This window comes from Protopterus annectens, chromosome 11.part0 (assembly GCF_019279795.1).
Source record: "Protopterus annectens isolate FY-2018-M chromosome 11.part0, PAN1.0, whole genome shotgun sequence".
Lineage (NCBI taxonomy): Eukaryota > Metazoa > Chordata > Ceratodontiformes > Protopteridae > Protopterus > Protopterus annectens.
In genome coordinates this window covers 1040275686-1040297738 of record NC_056745.1, presented here as the reverse complement: position 1 = coordinate 1040297738, position 22053 = coordinate 1040275686, and the positions used below count along the sequence as shown (strand labels likewise).

The following is a 22053-nucleotide window of genomic DNA, read 5'->3' as shown; positions in this document are numbered from 1 at the left end:
ATTCTTTCCACTTCCCAGCCAAGTGGCTTCAAGATTCCAAGGTCATCTGATAAAACTGGCATTACAGACCTTCATTTTATTTTTCATTTACTTTTTACAGATTTCAATAATAAAAGAAGAAATAATTTGTAATCTTTATTAATTAAAAAGTTTACTCACAGTAACTATAAACTGCACTTTTTTCATTTCCTGTGTCATAATTGTTATTCTCAATTTGGAAAACCTGAAGGGCACTCATTCCATGTATCAGAGTAGGACATATATAAATCAAAACTCCTGGCACTGCAGGTTTCAAACGCACCTCAGAAAACAAAAACATGAAAGTAATACATGTTTTTGATGCATGCTGTGTACTTCGGTGTAACCAGTGACCTCTGTAACTGATAGACCCCTGGAGCTACATAATGTTCATCGCATGGATCAGTGTTGCAGTTCTCACTATAGGCCTCTCTGCAGTGAGGCGTAATGTTCAGCCAGACTTCCAGAGTTCCTCCTCAATGGCCTGAAGCCACCTTCCCTGGGACATTTGCATGTTCCCAGTACAAAGATGGCATCAGCCAGTGCCATCATCAGATGTTTATTATTCTCGTTGATGCAGTAGCCTATAGGTTGTGTCCTGCAAAGGATAACGGCAACTAGCCAGCTTCCAAAAGCTTTCATCCCCTCCCCACACCATCACTGTGGCTGCTTATAAGCTGAACCAATTTTAGAGGGAGCTATATTAACAGCCAGATTGATTAAAAAATCTTCAGAATTTTCTTGCCACATCATGGAGTAACAACTGAGAGGCTTTATAGGAAACAGCAACTGACTTACAGGCTTCATTTTTTAAATATTTTGATGTATTTTCTATTTTCTGAAGAATGCTGACAATTTTATTAATATGAGATGTTTCTTGTCAGAAACCGCTCCTTTTAGAACAGACTTTTTTTAGTGAGAAAATGTACTTCTGAGAGAAATGTACTGCTTTTGAGACATTTTAACTGAAGTGTAAGGATTTAAGGCTTGGGAAAGGTACTTAAAGTACTATTTGAGTGTTTTGGCGCTTGTGTATACTTATGACTATTTACCTTCATATTTTTACTGCTTTAGACATTTTGCTTGAAGGTATTGTATTTAATCAATGAGAAGTGTATTTCCGGGCTAGAAGTGTATTTTATGTTTGGTGCTTCAGTATATACTTTGTGACATCTTTTTTTAAGTTCTTGTTTTTCCTCTCAGTGAACTTTCTGAGAAAGGGACTTTTGACAGGATTTCATTGTATTGTTTGTTTTACTTTTGAATTTTGAAGGGAGATCTTATTTGTATCAGACTGGGGCTACTTTGTCTCAGATGTTTAAATATCCCTTAAAAAGTGTGTATAGGTTCATAGGTTCATAGATGTGTATTAGGCTAATGGCCCTGGAGCCTTTACAAACCTAACCCATAGGATTACCCTGAGATCATGCCACCCGACCATATTTTCCAGTGTCTCTGTTGAGTAGAGCCACTGGAGTGATCCCCGGGGTGAATTTTCTATTTTCCATCCACTCATCAAGATTTATCTTGAAGAGGGCCAGTGAGGTGCTCTGTTTGACATGTATAGGAAGTCTATTCCATAGCATGGGCAGTCTGTGGGTTATGAACCTGTCCCTCCAGCATGTTCTGTTGATTGTGGTAATGAGGGTTAGGTCTCTGGAGGGTGTGGTGCGGAGGGATTGGGATTTCTTTAGATGCAGCATTTCTAACAGAGCTGGGTCAGACATGGCTTTGTAAGTCAAGCAGAGATCGCTTCTAAGTAGGTGATATGAGACAGAGAATAGTTGGAGTTTTTCTGAGTCTGTCCATATAGGACAAGTATTTAAGGCCTAGGATCCTCTTTGTGAGGTACTTTTGCGGCCTCTCCAGTTGTTGCAGGTATCTAGTGAGGTACATGCCAAATAGGACATTGCACTCTATGATTGGCCTAATGAGGGAAGAGTAGAGGGAGACAATGATCTCTTTCTTCCTCGACGCAAAACCCTTAGTAATGAGATGTGCCACATAGAAGGACTTCTGACCACAGTGGCGTGTGGTGGTCAAAAGAGAGGTTGCTGTCAACCTGTGTTCCCAGATCTCTTGTAACGTCTTCTGTGTTCAGTGGATTACCATCAATGTGGTAGTTCATGTGAACTGGGGTTTTCCCAGAGGGGATGACAACACATTTTTTTCACATTGAGCTTAAGGCCATGGTTCTGACACCAGTCGTTGGTCTCAATGAGGCTTTTCTGTAGGATGTCAGCATCACTTGGGAAGTTAATAATGGCTCCCAACTTGCAATCGTCTGTGAACTTTGTCACCCAGAGTCCCTTCATGTTGGCCTGGACTTCTGAGAAGTAGATATCAAACAAGAAAGGACCCAGGACCGATCCCTGTGGGACTCCACTCGTGACTGGTCAGCAGTCTGACTTGGAGTCAGCTACTTTCACACTGTGGGTTCTATCTGTGAGCCAGTTTGCAACCCACCTAGTGATATAGGGGTTGATGCCTAGCTTAGTGAATTTTTCTATGATTCCTGAGAGGTGAATGATACCAAAGGCATTGGCCAGATCAAGGTAGGCTGTATGAACCACCTTGCCTTCATCCACAGCTTTGGTGACTGACTCAAAGAAGTCGACCAAGTTGAGCAGGTATGCTCTACCTGCACAAAACCAAACTGTGTAGGATCCAGAGTTTGGAGATTCCCTATATCCTTGTTTATTAGGTCCATGATGATGATGCGTTCCATAGCTTTTAATATCAGACTTGTCAGACTAATGGGGCGATAGTTCCCAGGGTCTGTAGTCACTCCTCCTTTGTGGAGAGGGATGACTATAGCAGTGCAGCATTCGGTAGGTACAAAGCCTGAGGGGAGGCTGTGATTGAACAGGGCACACAGGTGAGGTGCCAATTCACTCAGTAGTTCATGCAGGACACAGCCAGGGATATTGTCAAGTCCCATAGAAGCTGTATTCTTGGCCTTGGACAGTGCTGTTTTAACCTGTGCAGCAGTAATACTGGGTGCCTGGCAATCAACTGGTATTATGATTGGTCCTTTGGGGGGGGGGGTGAGAGGGGTAAAGTTTGCACTGAATCTGTCGGCCAGTATATTGGCACTATCTGTTGGCTCGGTATAGGAGGTACCATTTTGCAGTAGCTCAGAGCAAATCTGGGTATTGCCGTGGAGGTTCTTTACATAACTATAGAAGGCTTGGTGGTTGTCTTTACTATCTGCCACAATTCTGTTTTCATAGCTAGCTTTAAAGGATTTGATGAGGGATCTCAATTTTTTGTTGAGGCTGATAAGGGAGTTTTTCCACTCTTGGGACTTCACCTTATTCCACATCAGTTTCCTCCTTCTGTTGTAGAGTTCGTTTATGGCAGGGGACCACCAGATTGGCTTCCCTTTTTTGGAGAGTGTCTTGGTTCTTTTGGGTATGGCGAGATCCATGCATTTGTGTACATGTTCATATGATTGTGCTGATACTGTTTCTAGGGCTCCTGCTTATACAATAGACTTGAGAAGATTTGCTGGGTACTCAACTAAAAGTTTTCAGATGACTTAAAGTCAGAAATCCCAAGCTGTTCTCTAGACAGAGTATTTTTATTTAGGCTTTCTGCTACACAGGTGCTCAAACAATGGGATAAGAGAGGTAAACTAATGCAGGGAGTTTCTAGGGTTTATCAGATCCCTAACTTATTTCTCAAATCCTCTGCTCCTTTTAAAAGGCAAAAGTGTGCTGCTTGTGAACATTTATCTGATTACTCACCCTCTGACTGACTATTTCCAGCAGCGCTTATTGGCAGTCGGGAATATTCCCCGGTTACAGCATGGATACTTTTCCTGGTCCTGCTCTTCCTTCCTCCAAAGAATCTAAAAAGAAAAAGAACAGTCAAAGCACAAGCCCTTGCCTGTAGTGTGAGCTCAGTCTGTGCCTCAGCTGATGGTAGGCGAATCTGCAGTGGCCACTGCAGGTTCCTTAGTTCACCTACTGGTTTCCTCAAATCCTTGTGTTGTAGCCTTGCTGGCTATTATGGATCAGGTGGTCAAGCATACCCTCCTCATTTGTTTCTGTGTCTGATGTGGGCATGGACTATCCATTTTAGGTGCTGGTGGCACCCCAGGGGTGGTTTGGAAAAAGACCTCTTGCTCAGGATGATACGCTTTCCCCTTCTCAGTCCTCATCCACAGAGATCCCTAGGAAAAGAAACAGAAAACTAATTATTGTGACAATAAGGACATGGTTTCTGTTACTAAAAATAATGTTATTTTTACCTTAGCCAAGAGTTTGTTGCAGGCTTTTAACAGTGTGTATCAAGAAGTGCTTAATGCTGTTCCTTATTTCTCCCGTCCTAGGGATGAAGATGTTTGTTCAGAAAATTCTGACTTAGAGTCAAGGTAGTATTACCTGAGTGGTCCATAGTCCAAGACTGATTCTTTAGACAATGAGTCTGAATCTGAACATTTAGAGACTTTCTCCTTTTCTGAACTGTCTCCAGACTGAAGAATGCATTTACTTGGGAAAAGGTGGATGTTTCCCTGTATTGGGCATATGTTATTGTTTATTAGACCAAGAATTCCTTAGTACTGCATCCATTCCTCCTATTTTTGCCAGCTTTGGAGGATGCTTTGAAGGCTGCCTGCAATGCTCCTGATTCTCAACTAGCTGTACCTAGAATGGCAGATAAGTTGTGTTTCTGTAGCTAATAAATTTCTTCTTTCTCATCTTAAGAAAGCTGTACCTCCTGCTAACAGACAGACAGACACCTAAGAAGAGTGGGCAGGAGGAGACTAATGAAAGTTCCAAAGAAAGCTTTTTTTCTAACAAAAAAAAAAAAAAAAAAAAAAGGTCAGCTGTCCTCCTCTAAATGACTGTGCAAGAATCCAGGTCAATCCCTCCCCTCCACTTGCCCCAGCATCTCCTCCTCTTTCTCAAAACGTAACTCTGAATGCTCCATTTTGTCAAATGATTGTGTCAAGCAAATGGGTTTTGAAGATGATTCATGAGGCTGTGGATAGAAAAGCCCTGTCCTTTCAGGAATATCCTTCCTCATCTGCCCAATTAAGCAGGTCAGTTTCCTCCAGTGTTTGCGGAGTCATAGAACATGTTCCTGCAGATCAAATAGCAATGGGCTTTTATTCCAGAATGTCTCTGGCCCCAAAGAAGGAACACTCTTAGAGACCAGTTTTGGATCTTCTCTCAGTTTTTTTTAAAGATTTCCAAGGTTCAAGAGGATAACCCTTCAAACAGTATTAGCCAAACTTCCAGATCAGAGCTTTATGGTAACTTTAGATTTCAAATATGCATGCCATCACATTCCAGTCATAAGAAACTTCAATAGATTTCCAAGACTTTGTGTGTCAGTCACATTATCAGTTCTCTGCATTACTGTTTGGGCTGTCCACTGCAGCAAGAGTGTTTACAAAGTCTCTAGCCCCAGTAGTGGCCCACTGCAGATTGCTGGGCATCTACATTTTTCCTTATTTAGATGACTTGCTTATTTGTGCAGAGTCTTTCCACTTGTCAGGAGTCCTTCACAAAGACATTTTCCCTCATAGAGTAGCTAGGATTCCATGTTAAGTATGGTCAAATCCTCCCCTACTCCATCACACAGGATTGTGTTTCTAGGTTGCCTAATAGCCACTCTGTCTCAAAAGACTTTCCTTCCACAGGAGAAAGATGAATTTGTATCTGGACATTTTCCTGGATTTATCACTATAGTTTCAAGCTTCAGCCATAGAATTCCTCAGGATATTAGGCCTGATAGCTTCTATAATTCTTGTGATTCCCTTTCCCAGGTTACACATTTGAAAGATTCAGTGGTATCTCAAAAAACATGTGGCCCCAACATTCTCATTCCCTGGAGTTTCAGATTCCAGTTATGGGATTTATCAAGTCAGACCTGCATTGGAGGCGTGATCAGATGGCTCGCAATGCAGGTCTCTCTTTTTCTTAGTGCACCCAAACATAATCTGTGCTGGTTGATTTCTAGATTTTGCTCGGAGGGCAGTTTCAGTGCAAGGACTGTGTAACAGTTCAGACAGATCAAAGCACATTAATATAAAAGAGATGTTGTTAGTGATTTACACCATAAAGTCACTACATTACCTCAAACTCATGCCCCTTATAGATCATGACAGACTACATGGTGGTAATGTGACACATAGGGAGGGGAACCAGGTCATACCACCTGTGCCATCTGACAGTGATAGCTTGGGAGTTAGCTCTACAGCACTCCTTAATTCTTTAAACTTCTTACATACCGTCAGAGCAGAACTTAATGACAGACAAACTAAGTAGATCCTGGGCAAACCCTCACAAGTGGTAACTGATCACAGAGGTCTTCCAGGAGTTGATCTAGATGTGGGAACACCTCAAGTATATCTGTATGCCTCCTTGTAAAAGAAACAACTAAAAAGATTCTTTTCTAGGACCCCAAGCAAGCAGTCTTGAACAACAGATGCTGTTTCTTTCACCTGGTTAGGGATGTTCCTTTATGCATTTCAACCATTTCCAATGATTTGTAGGGTAATTCTGAAGATTCAAAAAGATTCCCTTTCTGTCCCAAGCAAAATTAGTTCTCCCTTCTTATGAAATTGGTCAGGGGCATTTACCAGAAGCTTCACCCAGACTGGATGTACCCAAGCAGGACAAGAGGAGTTTGATACACACTAACATCAAACAATTGTTACTGACCAAAGGATTCAGTTTTTTTATATTTTAGGTACCTCTTTCATGAGGACATGTAACAGGTGCTGAAAGAGACAGGAAGGCATCTACTAGAAAATCAGATATTGGCAAGTAGAAGAGATTTTCCAGTTGGTGCCTAACCAATAACCAGAGATTCATCAAGGATTTTGTACCACTGGTGCTTAAATAATTATGTGAGTTGCTATCTTCCGGCCTATTTTATGCCTCTATAAAGGTACATCTTGCAGCCATTTCTGCATGTCCGCTCCTCCTTTTCTCTCTGTTTATTGTTGAAACAGTTTCTAAAAAGTGTTTTAAACCTGACATCTCCTCGTAGAATTGCTCCTCCTCCTAGGGATCTCAGCTTTAAGTTATAAAAGCTGACTATGTTACCCCTTAAACTTTTCTGGTAGGCTGAATTAAAAATTATTACCTGGAAAACTGCTCTTTCTATTGTTTTGATATTTGCAAGAAGAGTACCTGAGCTGCAAGCCCTCCTGGTGGGAGGACCCTATGTGGTTTTCCATAGAGATAGGTTCGCCCTCTGCACAAATCCTTATTTTATACCCAAGATTGCTTTGGAGTTCACATTGAATCAAACCATCATTTTCCCTTTTTTCTATCCAGAACAAAAAAACAAAGGAGAAAATATTCTACGTTCTCTGAATGTGCATAGGCAAGTCAGCTACTATCTTGAAAGAACAAAGTCTTTAGGAAAGCTAACCAGCTCTTTATTTCCTGCTCTGGGACTAAGAAAGGCCAGCCTTTGTCTAAACAGACTATTTCTAGGTGGTTGTCCTCTGCTATTATTTTTTCTTATTCCCTCCATGGAAAGTCTATTCCAGGCAATGCTTAGGCACATTCTTACTAGGCCTTAGCCTCTACAATGGCATATTGGAAAAGGGTGGACTCTAGAAGTACTTAGAGGGAGCAATTTGATCCTCCATCCATACATTTACAAAGCACTGCAAGCTGGATTCCTTTATCGGGTCCAGATCTGTCTTTGCTACAGCTAGTCTCTAGGGGCTTCTGGACCCTTACCCTTTCCTCTTACCAGGTTGGATAAGCTATAGTAGTCTACCTATAGGCTACTGCAGCAGGGAGAATCATACAAATAGTTTATTTGTTTAAGTTCCACTTACCTGTAACAGTTGATGTTCAAATTCACTGCTGGCAATATCTCCTATTGTTTCACTGCTTCTTGCTCTAGTGTAACTGGAGTTGTTCCAATTGAAAGCTGTCTCCCCATTCCAGGTGATCTTTGGAAGCTAACTGGCTGGACTGACGTAAAGGACTCTCTTCTAAAAAACACTTCATCACTCGGCTTACCTCCATCATCAAGTTGTTATACATTATCCAAATCATTCCCCCCGCATGGTTGTAGTTGACACAGCAATGTTAGTTGATTAGTTCTACAGGAATTCAGTGGATCTTCATGCATGGATGCTAGACAGGAATCTTTCTGGATCTTTTTCACAGGTGGGGTTTGCCACTTGAGACTTTTTTGCTTCTCTATCAGAGAGACAATAAGGACATTCTGCTCCAGTGCAACTATGGTTTGGACTGTTTTTGTATGATTTCCATGTCATCCTCTAGCTTCCCAAAGTGAAACAGAAAATCAAGAAGGAGAGGATTAAAGTAATGCAACACTGGTTCAGTCACTGTGTTGAGGATGGTCAGGAAGGACCTTTTTGTGTGCTTCAGCATTTGAACCTCTTGCTCCAGCTCATGGAGTCCTTGATGGCTTCTGACCTTTCTACTTTCAGACTGATGGCTTAGATGATATAACACTGCTACCCTGTAGGCACTATTTTTCATTGAATGTGACTAAGATCATGAACGAAGCTAGAAGACTAATTATTAGAAAATCCTACCTAGCAAAGTGTAAAAAATAATTTCGCTGGTGCCCAGGGAAGAACCATAACTCCAAACCTGTAGAAGTGTCAATGATTTTACAATATAAACTAGCTGCCATTTATCCAACTACTAAATCATTGTCGTATAACTTGCATCTACTCTTAATCAATGTTTTCATTTTATGTCTAATTTGATATAATTATTTAAACTGTATTTGTTTTTTGTATTATTTTTAAACACTGTAAAATTATTATTCTTAAAAATGTTCTGTAATACTGCAGAGCTTTTCTCTTTGGGCTTGGCTTTCCTGGTAATCAAATGCCAATAAATGTAGTAAAATAAATAAATAAATAATCTGTTTGAGTTTTTTTGACACAGGACTAGCCTGTGCCTCCCCGAAGGTGCATTGCTCATACATATCAGCCTGCTTTTCTCTGAGCTCCCCATGTCATCTGTTCCTCTATTTAAGCAGTTAATCCAGGGGTCCTTCATTTCAGACCTCTGGAGAAAGAGGTGACTCTACTACAGGATCTGAAGTTTGTCTTAAAAATGTTGGCACATCCTTCCTATCAACTTGCTTGTTAATACATGATTATGTTCCTTACATGGAAGCAGCCCTGAAAAAAAGATTTGAAAATTTGAAGCATGAATGTGCATAGGACGTTATCCAGTATTTCAGAAAGGCAACATGACTTTGTATCAAAACCATTCATTTATGCCTAAAGTGGTTATAGAAGTTTCACTAAATGAAGCCATCTAGTTACCAGTTACTAGTCTTCATTCCCAACTCACAGAGTAAGGGAGAAAGACTCTCATATTCCTTGAATGTTCTTTAACAATTGAGATGCAACTTGCAAAGCATAAAAGAGTTTAGACAGACAGATCAACTGTTAGTATTCATTGCTGCAAATAAGAAGGGAAAACCAGGTTCCAAAAAAAGCCATATCTGTATGACTGGTTTACTCATCTCTTTCTGTTATATGGCTAATAACAAATCTTGGCTAGGATAGGTTTGATTGCACTTAAGCTGGGGCGCAGCAGCCACTATAGCATTCTTAATGGGGATGGGGGTCGAGTAAAGATTGAGCCAAGTATGGAAATAAGGTACATAAGGAAAGCTGATGATAAAATGCAGAAGTCCATGAAGTTGTCAAAAGAAGGAAGGCGTACTGGAAGAAGTGGTAGATGGGAAAGACATACAAGGCTAAGAAGGAATACTGGTTGGCTGACAGAAGCTGAGAGAGCAGTCACAATGGCAAAAAACAAGTTATTAGTGAAGTTGTACCATATTCTGAAAAGTGACTCAGCAGATGGTGTAAAGAAGCTCTATCAGATTGCAAGGTAATGATCAAAACAGAAAGAAGATAGTCATTAAAAACCATTCATAAGGGAAACCAGTGAGAATCTGCTCACCAGTGTAGATGACAACAAAAGCTGATGGAAGTAGCACTTAGTTCATAGGATCACATTAGGTTACTAGGCTAATGGCCATGGAGCCTTTTAAGCTTAGCCATACATGCCAAACTTCTCCCAGTTATCAATGTCCATGGGCTAGAACAGCTTTGGTATATGCTTGTGCCTTAGGACATCAGTCTCCCAACTTTTTTTGCACCAAGGACTGGTGTCATGTTAGAAAACTTTCCATGGGCCGGCCATTGCATGTGCATATATATAAGTGCATAGCATTTATTTATGTATTTATTTATTTATTTGACATTTGTTTACTGGGGAGGCCAGAGTGAACTAGAAGTCCATTTTCAGCCGAGAGTCGGGGAGAAAAGCTCCAAAGTACAATAAAAGGACAGTTAGCAATAATTACCAAAAAAAGAAAAAAAGCGCATATTCTGCTTAACAGCATAACATTGATCTACTATGGTTGAGAGATACGTAAACCTAATGACAACCTTATTGACTTTCTAAGTTTATAAGAGCAACATTTAAAATCTGTCCCTATTATTTCACTCTGTCCAGCATATCTCTCAACTGTACAGATTTTCACCGAATGTCCAGATTTTTGCCTCATATTTTTGGTTTATTTTTTATAAAATTGTGGTTTTCTGACAAATCTCTGGCAAAACGTTGAGGACTGAAGTCAGTAAGTAATGGTAAGCAATTGAATTTCAGACTTCATATCCATCAGAAAAATGTATGCTAATGCAAAACCTGTTATTCTATCAACTTTCTAAGTTTGCAAGAGCAGTATTTATAGGGTGTCCCTGTTTTTGGTCCTTTGTCCTCCCCCATTATTTGTGGCTTTGTCCATATTTTTTGCTCTAACAGGTTGATAGGAGTGCTGTCAAGATTTATTGTGCAAGAAGTTGAGTGGTATGGTCGAGAGGTACACAAAACTCATTGCTGCTGCTGCTGTCAGGAATCAAGGGGCTTTTCTAGAAAACAATGTATTAGCTAAAATGGAATCTATGTAAGGTAACTAGAAAACCAAGACATCAGTGTAGTTGTAAAGCAGGTTAACAGCTGAACATTGTAAATAGTAACCAATTAATAGCAAAATGCTTTAACTGTTGTACTTTTACTACTCTAATATGTTGCATATGTTATTTTCTATTGTTAAATTGCATGTCAAGGATAAATAAATATGCATTAGCAGTATAGAAGTATAAAAAGTTATCAACACTATCATTAAAAACAGTAATGGGAGTTGTAGCTGCTCTGGTGGCAGAGTGGGATAAAGCCCTGACTGTGGCCTAGCCAACTCAGGTTTGATTAGCAACTTGGATCCCTGATGGAGTGATAGGGGAGGGATAGGAATGCCCATCCCAGGGTGGATGGGCTGTTATGTAGACATGCATTGCAGAGCTCCCTGTTGGAGACTGGGGATTTCACATATGGTGGGGGGGTTGTCCAAAGACAGTAAATTATTGTATTTTGTATCCTTTAGGAAGTCATCTATCTCCAGGAACAACCACTTTAACAATACACCCCTAAGAGTTGACCCAGGTGTTCAGGAATTTGGAACTTATGTAGACAGTGATCTAACTTTTCACCAACATGTGTCCACTGTTTTAAGAAAATTTTATATTACATGGCTTATAAACAAAGTTATTGTGTTTAGATCTAGGGATGTCATTGTCCCTCTTTACTCAGCCCTCATTAGGTCAGTCATTGAATATAGTGCCCCCTTTGACATGTATCTGTCAAGGCACATGGAACAACTAGAGCACCCAGAGAGCTACCATACTAAAAGGATACAAGGCCTAAACAACTTGGGTAACCATTTGAAATGTTGGTATCTGCAAGACCGGGTCCCAAAAGGAGGAGACTGAATGGCAGAAAGAACGGACTTACATATACTAACTTCAGGATGCCATTTCTTGGAATATTCTCTTTTTTGCAAGGTATGGCAATCTCTTAGATGGTGTGTATATATATATATATATATATATATATATATATATATATATATATATATATATATATATATATATACACACACACACATATATATATAAATATATATATATATATATATATATATATATATATATATATATACACACACACATATATATATATATATATATATATATATATATATATATATATATATACACACACACACACACACATACATACACATATATATACACACATACATATATATGTTCAGGGCACATGGGGAGTGCAGGGGGACTCCCCCCCCCCCGCCCCACCAATGCAAAAAAGTAGAAAGTAGAAGAGCAATTTTCAAGATTCGCTCTTCTGCTGTGTTTTCATCTTTTTTTTTCCAGTTTGTTGGCACTTGGCATTTCGTGTGCTGACATTTTAATAGCTAGCCAACAACATGTTCTACATAGACCAAATCAAAGTCCTGTCACTATACTGTGTATTCTACAGACTGTTAAGAGGTGACCTGTTTCTGGTTTCCAAGGCATCCTCCAACCCAATACTGATGGATTTACTGCACATCAACAATTCAAATGGCATCAGAAATGCTTGGTCTAGAGATCTAAACTTCTTCTGCAGCATCAATTGAATGGTTTTGAGGTACAGGTATATTTCCCAGAGGATACTGCTGCTGTGGAACTGACTGTCCATCCACATAAAACAAAGTTCATTCCCTAACCATTTTTAAGTGCAACATATATATATATATATATATATATATATATATATATATATATATATATATGTATGCATGTATATATGTATATATATATATATATATATATATGTGTGTGTGTGTGGATGAGAAACAGAAAATCTACCCCAGGACTCCCCCTTCTACTACTAATAGACACAGGCAGCTCATAAATACTTTTTCCATAGGTTCATAGGTAAGTACTAGGCTAGCTGCCCTTGCAGGCCATTTTAAGCCTAGCCAGATTCCCGTTTATGTGCTCAAAATAACCTATCCCATTTGGCTATAGATTGGCCTTGCCTATCCCATGGTCAATAATTATGTGTTACTCCTAATGAGAAGAACTGGGATCATACCACAGATAATTTGAGGGGACCCTTGCATGAGATTAGGCAGTTGGGCGATGCCTCTGTCCATTAGCAGTGCAGGAACAGTCCTGGGGTAAATTTTCTGTTTCCCATCCATAGATTTATGTTGTGCTTGAAAATCATCATTCTACAAAACAATTACTTAATTTTTCCTTATTATCTTTTCACTTTTTTAACATTTAAAAATATAAAATTATGTTACAAGTTCTGTGAAAACATCTCCCTGATATGATTTTCATACGTTTCCAATAGTTAAACAAATAGATTTTCTGGAGGGATGAAGGTGGAACATTTACATAGTCCCTAAAATTGCATAAATCATTAGAATTAAAAAAAATATATACAAATTCAGTTTATAACTGAATCTGTAGCTCAGCTATCCTAGTTAACTTATCAAGACAAATGTTACTAGTCTGGTATCTTGGTGTTTGAATAAGAAAATGTGACACATTTTGGAGAAGTTATTTTGGTCTCATGAAGTTTCAGAAGGCAGAAGCTTACAATAACACATGCAGGGTCCCCTCAGATTATCTATGATATGATCCCAGGTATTCTTGTTAGGGAGAATATATAATTATTGACCATGGGATGGGTAAGGCCAATCTCTAACCAAATCGGAAAGATTAATTAGAGCACAAACAGGGAAACTGGTTAGGCTTAAAATAGCCCACATATCAGCTAGACTAGTATTAACCTATGAACTTGTAAGGTTAGTAGTAGTAGAAGGCATAGCTAGAACAATAAAACTTTGTAGGAAATGGGTTGAAATATTATGGCAGACAGGTAGAACAGTCACAGTAAAGGGATCTTTACGTTACAGAGTGGGTAGTTTTTAAAGGAAATAATGGTATTTTAGCTTGTATTCATATGTACTGTAAGTGTAAGCGGGTTGACTAACTTGATGAGAAGCATGAACAAAGGCAATCTTTCTTAAGTGTAGTTTGAGTAAGGTTTTGTAATGGGTGAGATTTCTTTGTCTATTTTAAGTGAGCTGATGTGGAGTTCCACAGTTTTGAGACAGAGTGGGAGTAGGTTACTTTCCCAGCTTTATTGTTTGATTTAGAAATGGTTGGTGAAACTTGAAGCATAATTTTGTAGTGCCCATCATTTATTAGTGACATAGGGTTATGGGCAGGTAGAAGATGAGTGTAGATTAGATAATTAGGAAGCTCAAGCCAATTTAATTTTTTTTCAGTGATGAGCAATGACGTTTTGTAGGGAATACTGGTGTCAATTTCAGGTACTTTGTTATAACATATGGTCAAATTTGTTTGTAGGGTGCTATTCAGGTTTATTAGAATTGGGGCTACACAGAGAAGGGAAGATGGTGCAGCGGTTAGCGTTGCCACCTGACAGCAAGAGGTTCTCCGGTTCGATTCTCGGCTGGGGTGCCTTCTGTGTGGAGTCTGCATATCCTCCCTGTGGTCGCGTGGGTTTCCTCCGGGTGCTACGGTTTCCTCCCACATCCCAAAGACATGCAGTAGGTGGATTGGACACTCTCAACTGGCCCCAGGTATGAGTGTGTGCGTGTGTGTGCCTTCTGTGGAAGATTGGGTGCCGGGCTGGCAACTTGACACTGTAAAACTTCACTGCCAATCATGAGCGGACAGATGATCCGAAAGAAGAAGAAGAGAAGGGAAGATAGCAGGTAGGTAGATGCTAAGTTGTTCTAGTAGTATTTGTGAAGTATTTTTTAATACTATTGAGTAAGCTAATATTTATGAGTGCTTTTATTCATTATTTGTTGAATATGGTGATCAAATCTGGGGTTATCAGTTACTTCTGGGATTTTCGTTTGAGGTACTGCTTTGATTTTTGTAATGTCTGATGAGGTTATGTGAACATTACCATGAATAAGCATAATTCTCCAGTTTCCATGCTTGAATAAGACTCCTTTCCATGCTTGAATAAGACTCACATATGTTTTCTTTTGTTGATATGTATTGTTGCTTAATAAGAGTAGATACACTTGGTGAATGCTGTACCCTCCACTCTCATTACTACCCCATTTTAGACTGGAATCTTACTAGATTTTATTATTTTAAGTTTGACACTGAAGGCCAGACTTCACAGAACTACATATCATTTTATTTGTCTGCATAGGTAAAGCATTTGAACATATTATGAACTACACCTAACGTGACTGTTATTGGTTTAAGATACTGAATTCTGCTGGGTTAATAGAACCTCAGAGGTGTCTACCATAATCTTAGTATGTGTAAGGTAGCACTTTACAGGGGCGCTGTGTGATTCATGACTTCCACCCTGAAGTTTAAACTGATGCAGGATGCTGCCCAACTTAGTATATAGATGACTGTCAAAATTGAATGTGTGAGGCACTCACAGTACATCTATGTGGGAGAGTCTATACAAAATGAGCTCTTTTCATCTACTTTTTGGATTCCATTTTGAATGTCTGATGATGCTTTTGCTTCATCACAGTCTAATCAGACTATATTTTTGTTGTGTTTTGCTCAAGCATACTCTTTAATTTGTGTGTTTGTTTTCTTCTCCTGCAGAAATGAAGACTTAATGGCAGCATATTTAGCAAATGCTTTCAAGGGTGTTTATATGCTGTTTTTTTCAGGGTATTTTTGTTTCATGTCTTTTCTTGTTTGCATATTTAATTGTGAATTTGTAGATTTATCATAATGAAAATCCAGTCTTTGCACCAGTCTTTAAGCAATTTGTGATGATCAAGTGCAGAGCCGTTAGCTGGTAGCTTCTATTATGAGACCAGCATAGACAGGTACAAGGAGATTGGGGAATGGAAATGTTACTGAATGGATGAAGGAATACCATATATTATGAGGCGAGGAAGAGCTTACTGCTCATGTAACTTCATATTGCAGATCTCCTGTGACGTTGAGTATATCATACAACTATACTTCAGCCAGTTTTCAGAATTGTATCTAAGTCTTTATGTACACATATTTTTTTGTAAATTTATGCCTTTTGTTAACTGGCTAAGTGGACTGATCGACAGGGTATCTTTTTCAGCCATGACCCTGGAGGAAGTTTTAATCAGAGCACATCATGAAGGTGAGGGCTATCATTTCCTAAATCCATGGAAAAACATTTTTTTTTTTGCATTTGAGAGAAATGTAATAAAACTATACTATGTATTGATATTACAGCATCTATATATTATTATTTTTTCTTTTCCAGAATTCTGATCTAAATTTACATTAGTAACTACTATGTACATTAACATTTGGTACTGAAAGACATTTTTTTCTGATGTACAGACTCTGATAACGTTGAAAGTAGATGTAAGCAAAATAAATTGTCAGTGCATTTTTTCCCTACAGGACTGATTTTGACACACATTAATTATAAAAATTTACTATATTACTTTAATGAGGAATAACTTGATCAAGCTAATAGTAGTAATGTATAAGAATTTATTTAGTAAGAAAAATGATCACAAAACTTTTCTTTGCAATATTTTTGCAATGTTTGCTTTTATGGGTGAAATATAGTAAACATCAAGGCAAGTAATAACAGGAAGCCGCGGTGGTGCAGCGGTAGCGTTGTTGCCTCACAGCAAGAGGTTCTCTCATTCGATTTTCGGCTGGAGCGCCTTCTGTGTGGAGTGTGCATGTCCTCCCCGCAGTCGAGTGGCGTTCGAAAGATATGCGTAAATGGGTGTGCCTTCGTTGAAGGTTGGGCGTCGAGCTGGCTCCTCGGCACCGTAAAAATCTACTGCCAATCATTAGCAGACTGGAGTTCTGCTGTGGCAACCCCTAACCGGGAAAAGCTGAAAGAAAAACAAACAACATCAAGGCAAGTAATATCTTTTACTAGTTATTTTATGTAAACCTAATTGTTACATTAAACTGTTGTGTTTCTTGGAATTTAGGTCTATAAGGAAATAAGTCTTTTTGTCTAACAAAGACATTTTTGCTTCCCAATCTTAGTTTGGAGGGATGGAATTATATGTTTGGGTTATCTTAAATAGTTGGTAAATTAGGAATTTGACAGATTATCAGAAATACTAGGAGAGACCTTAAGAAGTTGTATATTTACATAGAACAGCATATGTTGAGTGCTTAAAATATTAATATATATAATGTGTTTGCTTTGAAATATGATAAAAGAATATGGAGAAAAGTACATTAATTTATACATTTTTTTAATCCAGCAACATGTTAAATGAATATCACAGAGGAAGGACTCCGAATCCAGACATTCTGTGTAACAAACATATCAAGTTCAACCATCTTTATCATTATGCTATTGGCACACTGGGTATGTTTATGTTTTCTTTAATATTCATCTGTTTATGGTGTCATGGCTGCATTTTTGTAGCACTTAAAATAAATGTATTGCTCTTTATCTGTAGATTTTGTAAACCTTGCATGTTAACTGTTATCGTTCATAACTTTATTATATGATCCATTCGTGTCCATGTATTTTTTACTTTATATGCCATTTTGAATGTTTTGTTAGCAAAGATGTTCTGAGCTGGAAATAGTTTGTTTTCAGGTGCATCATGGGAAAGAAATGAATGGGTATACAGAAGTGGTAAAAGAATTATAGATGCACATAAATCCAAATTTAGATGTACGATGTGTTTATTTAGAGGACTTCCAAGATGGCTGTACACTGATCAATAGCCTAACTTCAGTTCTTCCAGTACCAGTAAGAAAACAGAAACTGAGAAAAAGGAATGTCATTTAAACTGTTAAGTTTGATACTAAATCCCACAAAAACTAAAATGCTGTTATTCTCACCAAAACAAAGGTCTCCTCCTTTTACCTTTACCATAAGTGCAAATGATGGAACATTAATCTCCCCTGACCCCTGTACAAAACTACTAGGTGTCATTATAGATAACAATCTAAAATTCGACCTACATGTAAACCAGTTGATCAAAACCATCAATAAAAAACTAGGGTCACTTTACAGAATAAAAGCCTTCCTAACCCCTCCAGGTAAAATTGCCATAGCTCGCTTTCACCTTCTCTCAACACTTCTGTACGCATCCCCTATACTTTCTAATATAAACAAGACTGTACTTAAACTCTCAACCTGCTATAACCACATCACCAGGTTTGCCACTGGACTGCCTTTTAGGACACATCATTGCATCAATTTTAGCCAGCTTGGGTCTTGAACTACCCAGTCTAATTCAGTATAACCAACTGATCATGCCTTATAAAATCCTTTATAATTCAGATAATACTCTTGCACTTAAAAATCTTATCACCCTCTATCACAATCCATGACTGCTTAGATCCTCTAACAGACTACTAATTCATACAAGCAAAATTAACAATGCAGCTGGTGACTCTCTCTTTGCAAACTCTGTAGGCAGATGCTGGAACTCACTTCCAGCTGAAATTACTTTGCTCTCCTCCCTAGGTCAATTTAAAACTGGACTCAAGCAACATCTGGCACTAAACTGGCTATGTCATTTGTATCAAGCCTGGCTAACTCTCATCTAGATTATGTAAAATCTATTAATCAGCTACTGTTCAATTTACCCCTGGCTTTCACCAGTGTTTAACTCTAACCTGTGGAACGTGTTTATTATTGTTTGCTTATGTACTCTTTGTCAAAATTATAATTGTAGCATAGTTTCATAGTATAGTACTAGGCTATCTGCCCTAGGGCATTTGTAAACCTAGCCATAGTGATGTGGCATTTGCCACCCCATGAAATGGTACAAAAATGTACAGAACAAATTTAGAATACTGTGTCTAGTAGTGACACAATGATGGTCCCCTTATATAATAGAATTAGTTTAGATGTGACCCCTGGGGTAAATTTACGATCTCCCATCCACTCATCAAGATTTCTCTTGAAGAGAGTCAGTGAGGGGCTCTGCCTAATACGAACTGGGATCTTGTTCCAAAGCATGGGAAGCCTCTGGGTTATGAATCTATCCCTCCAGCATGTCCTATTCATACTTGTGCCGAGGTTTAAGTCTTTAGCTCTCGTGGTCCTGATGGACTTGGATTTTTTTGAGGTGGAGCATGTCCATCAGATCCTGATTGGACATGGCCTTGTACGTCAGGCAGAGATCACCTCTGAGCAGGCGATATGATACTGAATAGAGCTGAAGTTTCTTTAGTCTGGCAGAATAAGACATATGTTGGAGACCCTTGAACTTCTTGGTGAGGTACTTTTGTGGTCTCTCCAGCTGTTGCAAATGCCAGATGAAGTACATACCAAATGGGTCATTGTACTCAATCATGGGTCTGATGAGGGAGCAATATAGGGGTACAGTGACATCCTTGGATCTGGATGTGAATCCCTTCATGAGGAGGTGTGCAAGGTAGAATGTTTTTCTAACCACTTTGGCAACGTGGGTATCAAATGAGAGGTCACTGTCGACTTGGGTCCCTAGGTCTCTGATTACTTTTTCAGTACTCAGTGGGTTGCTGTCTATGTGATAATTTGTGGGTACTTTGTTTTTCCCAAAGGGAATGACTATACATTTTTTGGCATTTAGTTTAAGGCCGTGACTCCGGCACCAGTTGTCCGTTTCTGTGAGGCCTTTTTGTAGGATGTGTGTGTCTGCTGGTGTATCGACTATGGTGCCTAGTTTGCAGTCATCTGCGATCTTTGTCAGCCACAGCCCTCCCGTGTTTGCTTTAACATCTGAGAAATAAATGCCGAACAAGAGGGGTCCCAGGACAGATCCCTGTGGGACACCACTTGTGACTGGCTTTGAGTCTGACATTGCTCCAGCGATTTTAACTTTAATTTTTAAATTTAAATTTTATTTTTTAAATTTTTAATTTTTTTTAATTTTTTATTTATTTATTTATTTATTTTTTAACTTTAGCCAGTTTGCAACCCATCTAGTGACATAAGGGTTTACATTTAAGCTGTTGAGCTTATCTATGATGCCTGAGTGGGGTATTGTGTCGAAGGCCTTAGCCAAGTCCAGGTATGCTGTATGGACTGCTTTGCCCTCGTCAATGGCTCTAGTGACTGTTTCGAAAAAGTCAACCAGGTTTAAAAGGCAGGATCTGCCTTTTACAAAGCCGAACTGGGTGGGGTCAAGTGTCTGTAGGTCCCCTATGTCTCTGTTTATGAGTTCCATAATGATTCTTTCCATAGCTTTGCAGACCAGGCTGGTTAAGCTTATGGGGCGATAGTTTCCAGGGTCTGTAGAGGCACCCTCCTTGTGGAGTGGGACCACTGTTGCTGTACGCCAGTGTTCAGGTACATATCCCGAAGTAAGGCTAAGGTTAAATAGCATTTTTATGTGTGGGTTTAGCTCCTCTTGGAGTTCACGTAACACGCAACCCGGGATACTGTCAGGTCCCATTGATGCTGTATTTTTTGCTTTGTTTAGGGCAGTTCTCACTTGGACATCCGAGATGACAGGGAGATTACATTCAGCTGGGATAAGTATTTCTTCTTTTGGGGGTGAAGGAGGGGAGAAATTTGCACTGAACCTGTCAGCCAGAATGTTGGCAATATCTGTGGGTTCAGTGTATTTTTTATTGTTGTGAACCAACTCTGAGCATATCTGAGGGTTTCCACCCAGGTTTCTAACATAGCTGAAGAAGGCTTTGTGGTTATCTTTAGTGTCCTTAGCGATTTTTCTCTCAAAGTTGGCCTTGGATGTTTTTGAGAGAACGTAGTTTTCTGCTAATGTTGATCAGAGATGTCTTCCCTTCATGGGATTTTGCTCTGACGTGCAGTATCTTCCTTCTTTTGTTATACAATTTGTTTATGGCTGAGGTCCACCAGACAGGACGCTTACCTTTGGTGGAGAGAGACTTGGATTTGTTTGGGATTGCATGATCCATGCTTTCTTGGAGATGTCCATAGAAAGCATTTGTGAAGGATTCGGCATTGTGGGATGTGGTATCCACTGACACAGTGGGCTTAAAGGATACCATCTCAGTCTTAAGAAGAGTGAAGTCTGCTTTTGAGAAGTTTTTCACTGTGGTCTTTTGTGCTGGGGGTGGAGGTGGGATATGTATATCCAGGGTGATTAGTTTGTGGTCAGATCTCACTAGTGAAGGGTATACTTCCGGTGTGGAGCATTTTGTCCCCATGTTTGTGATGATCAGGTCTAGTATATTATCTCCCCTAGTGGGAGAGGTGACTAATTGTTCCAGTGCATTTGAATTTATGAATTCCAGGAACCTTTGGGCTAGGGTATTAGGGCTAGAATAATGTACCCAGTCTATGTTTGGGTAGTTGAAGTCTCCCAGTATGATGGTATTTTGTGATACATTCATATCCTCCAATGTCTTCAGGAAGGCTGAGTGGAGTTCTTGAGATTGGGAGGGTGGTCTGTAACATGCTACCAGTTGTATAGCAGTTTTGCCTATGGTTAGTTGCACCTGTATGGTCTCTGATGCTTCATGTGTTGCTACTAACCTGGAGGTGTGGGTGTCCTTGAGGAATATGGACACTCCCCCTCCCTTTGTGGTTCGGCCCGGGTTTTGGGGCCGAAAAGCATGATACGAGGCATAGCCTGGTAACGCTGGGGTGCTCTCAGGAGCCTTGAACCAGGTTTCAGTTACTGCACAGACGTCGATGTTCTCCATGCTGAGGAGTGCATCAAGTGCCTGCATGTTGAGATTTAGACTTCTGGCGTTGAGCAGCATTACCCTTAGTTTTTTACCATTATTGTTTTCTAAGGAGGTGGGTTTGTCTTTTGAGCCTTGCCTAAAAAAGGCACTATGGGGGTGGCAAGAGCCTTAGCCAATATCCGGAAGCCCAATGGTGACAGGTGTAAGCCATCCCTTGTGAAGCAGCGTGGCTTGTCCAACATGTCATCCCAGGCAGACAGACATTGGATCCCCTTAGAATGACACCAGTACTTGAGCCAATTGTTAAAGCTGATCATCTTGTCTTTGTATTGTGGTATCATTCTTGGTGAGGGCAAGATGCTGCTCAGGGTCAGGGTCATACCAGCCTGGGCTACATAATCGGAGAGCTCCTCTATGTCCCTTTTCATGTAGTCCAGGGAGGTACGTCTCAGGAAATTCACACTAGCATGGACAATGACGGAGTCATATTTGTACTTGCTTTGGAGTGACTTGAGTGCGTGTGTTATGTGGCG

The 22053-nt window shown here is 39.6% G+C and overlaps 1 protein-coding gene across 2 annotated transcripts in view; it reads left to right on the top strand.

Moving 5' to 3' along the window:
* The window catches only part of TRMU (tRNA mitochondrial 2-thiouridylase), a 497373-nt gene that overhangs the window by 70365 nt on the left and 404955 nt on the right, over positions 1-22053 (top strand). For both annotated transcript variants that reach the window (XM_044088386.1, XM_044088385.1), the window contains one exon: positions 17158-17264. In XM_044088386.1, the coding sequence (XP_043944321.1) occupies positions 17162-17264 (103 nt within the window). In that variant the 5' untranslated portion in view covers positions 17158-17161. The remainder of the gene's footprint in view (positions 1-17157; positions 17265-22053) is intronic.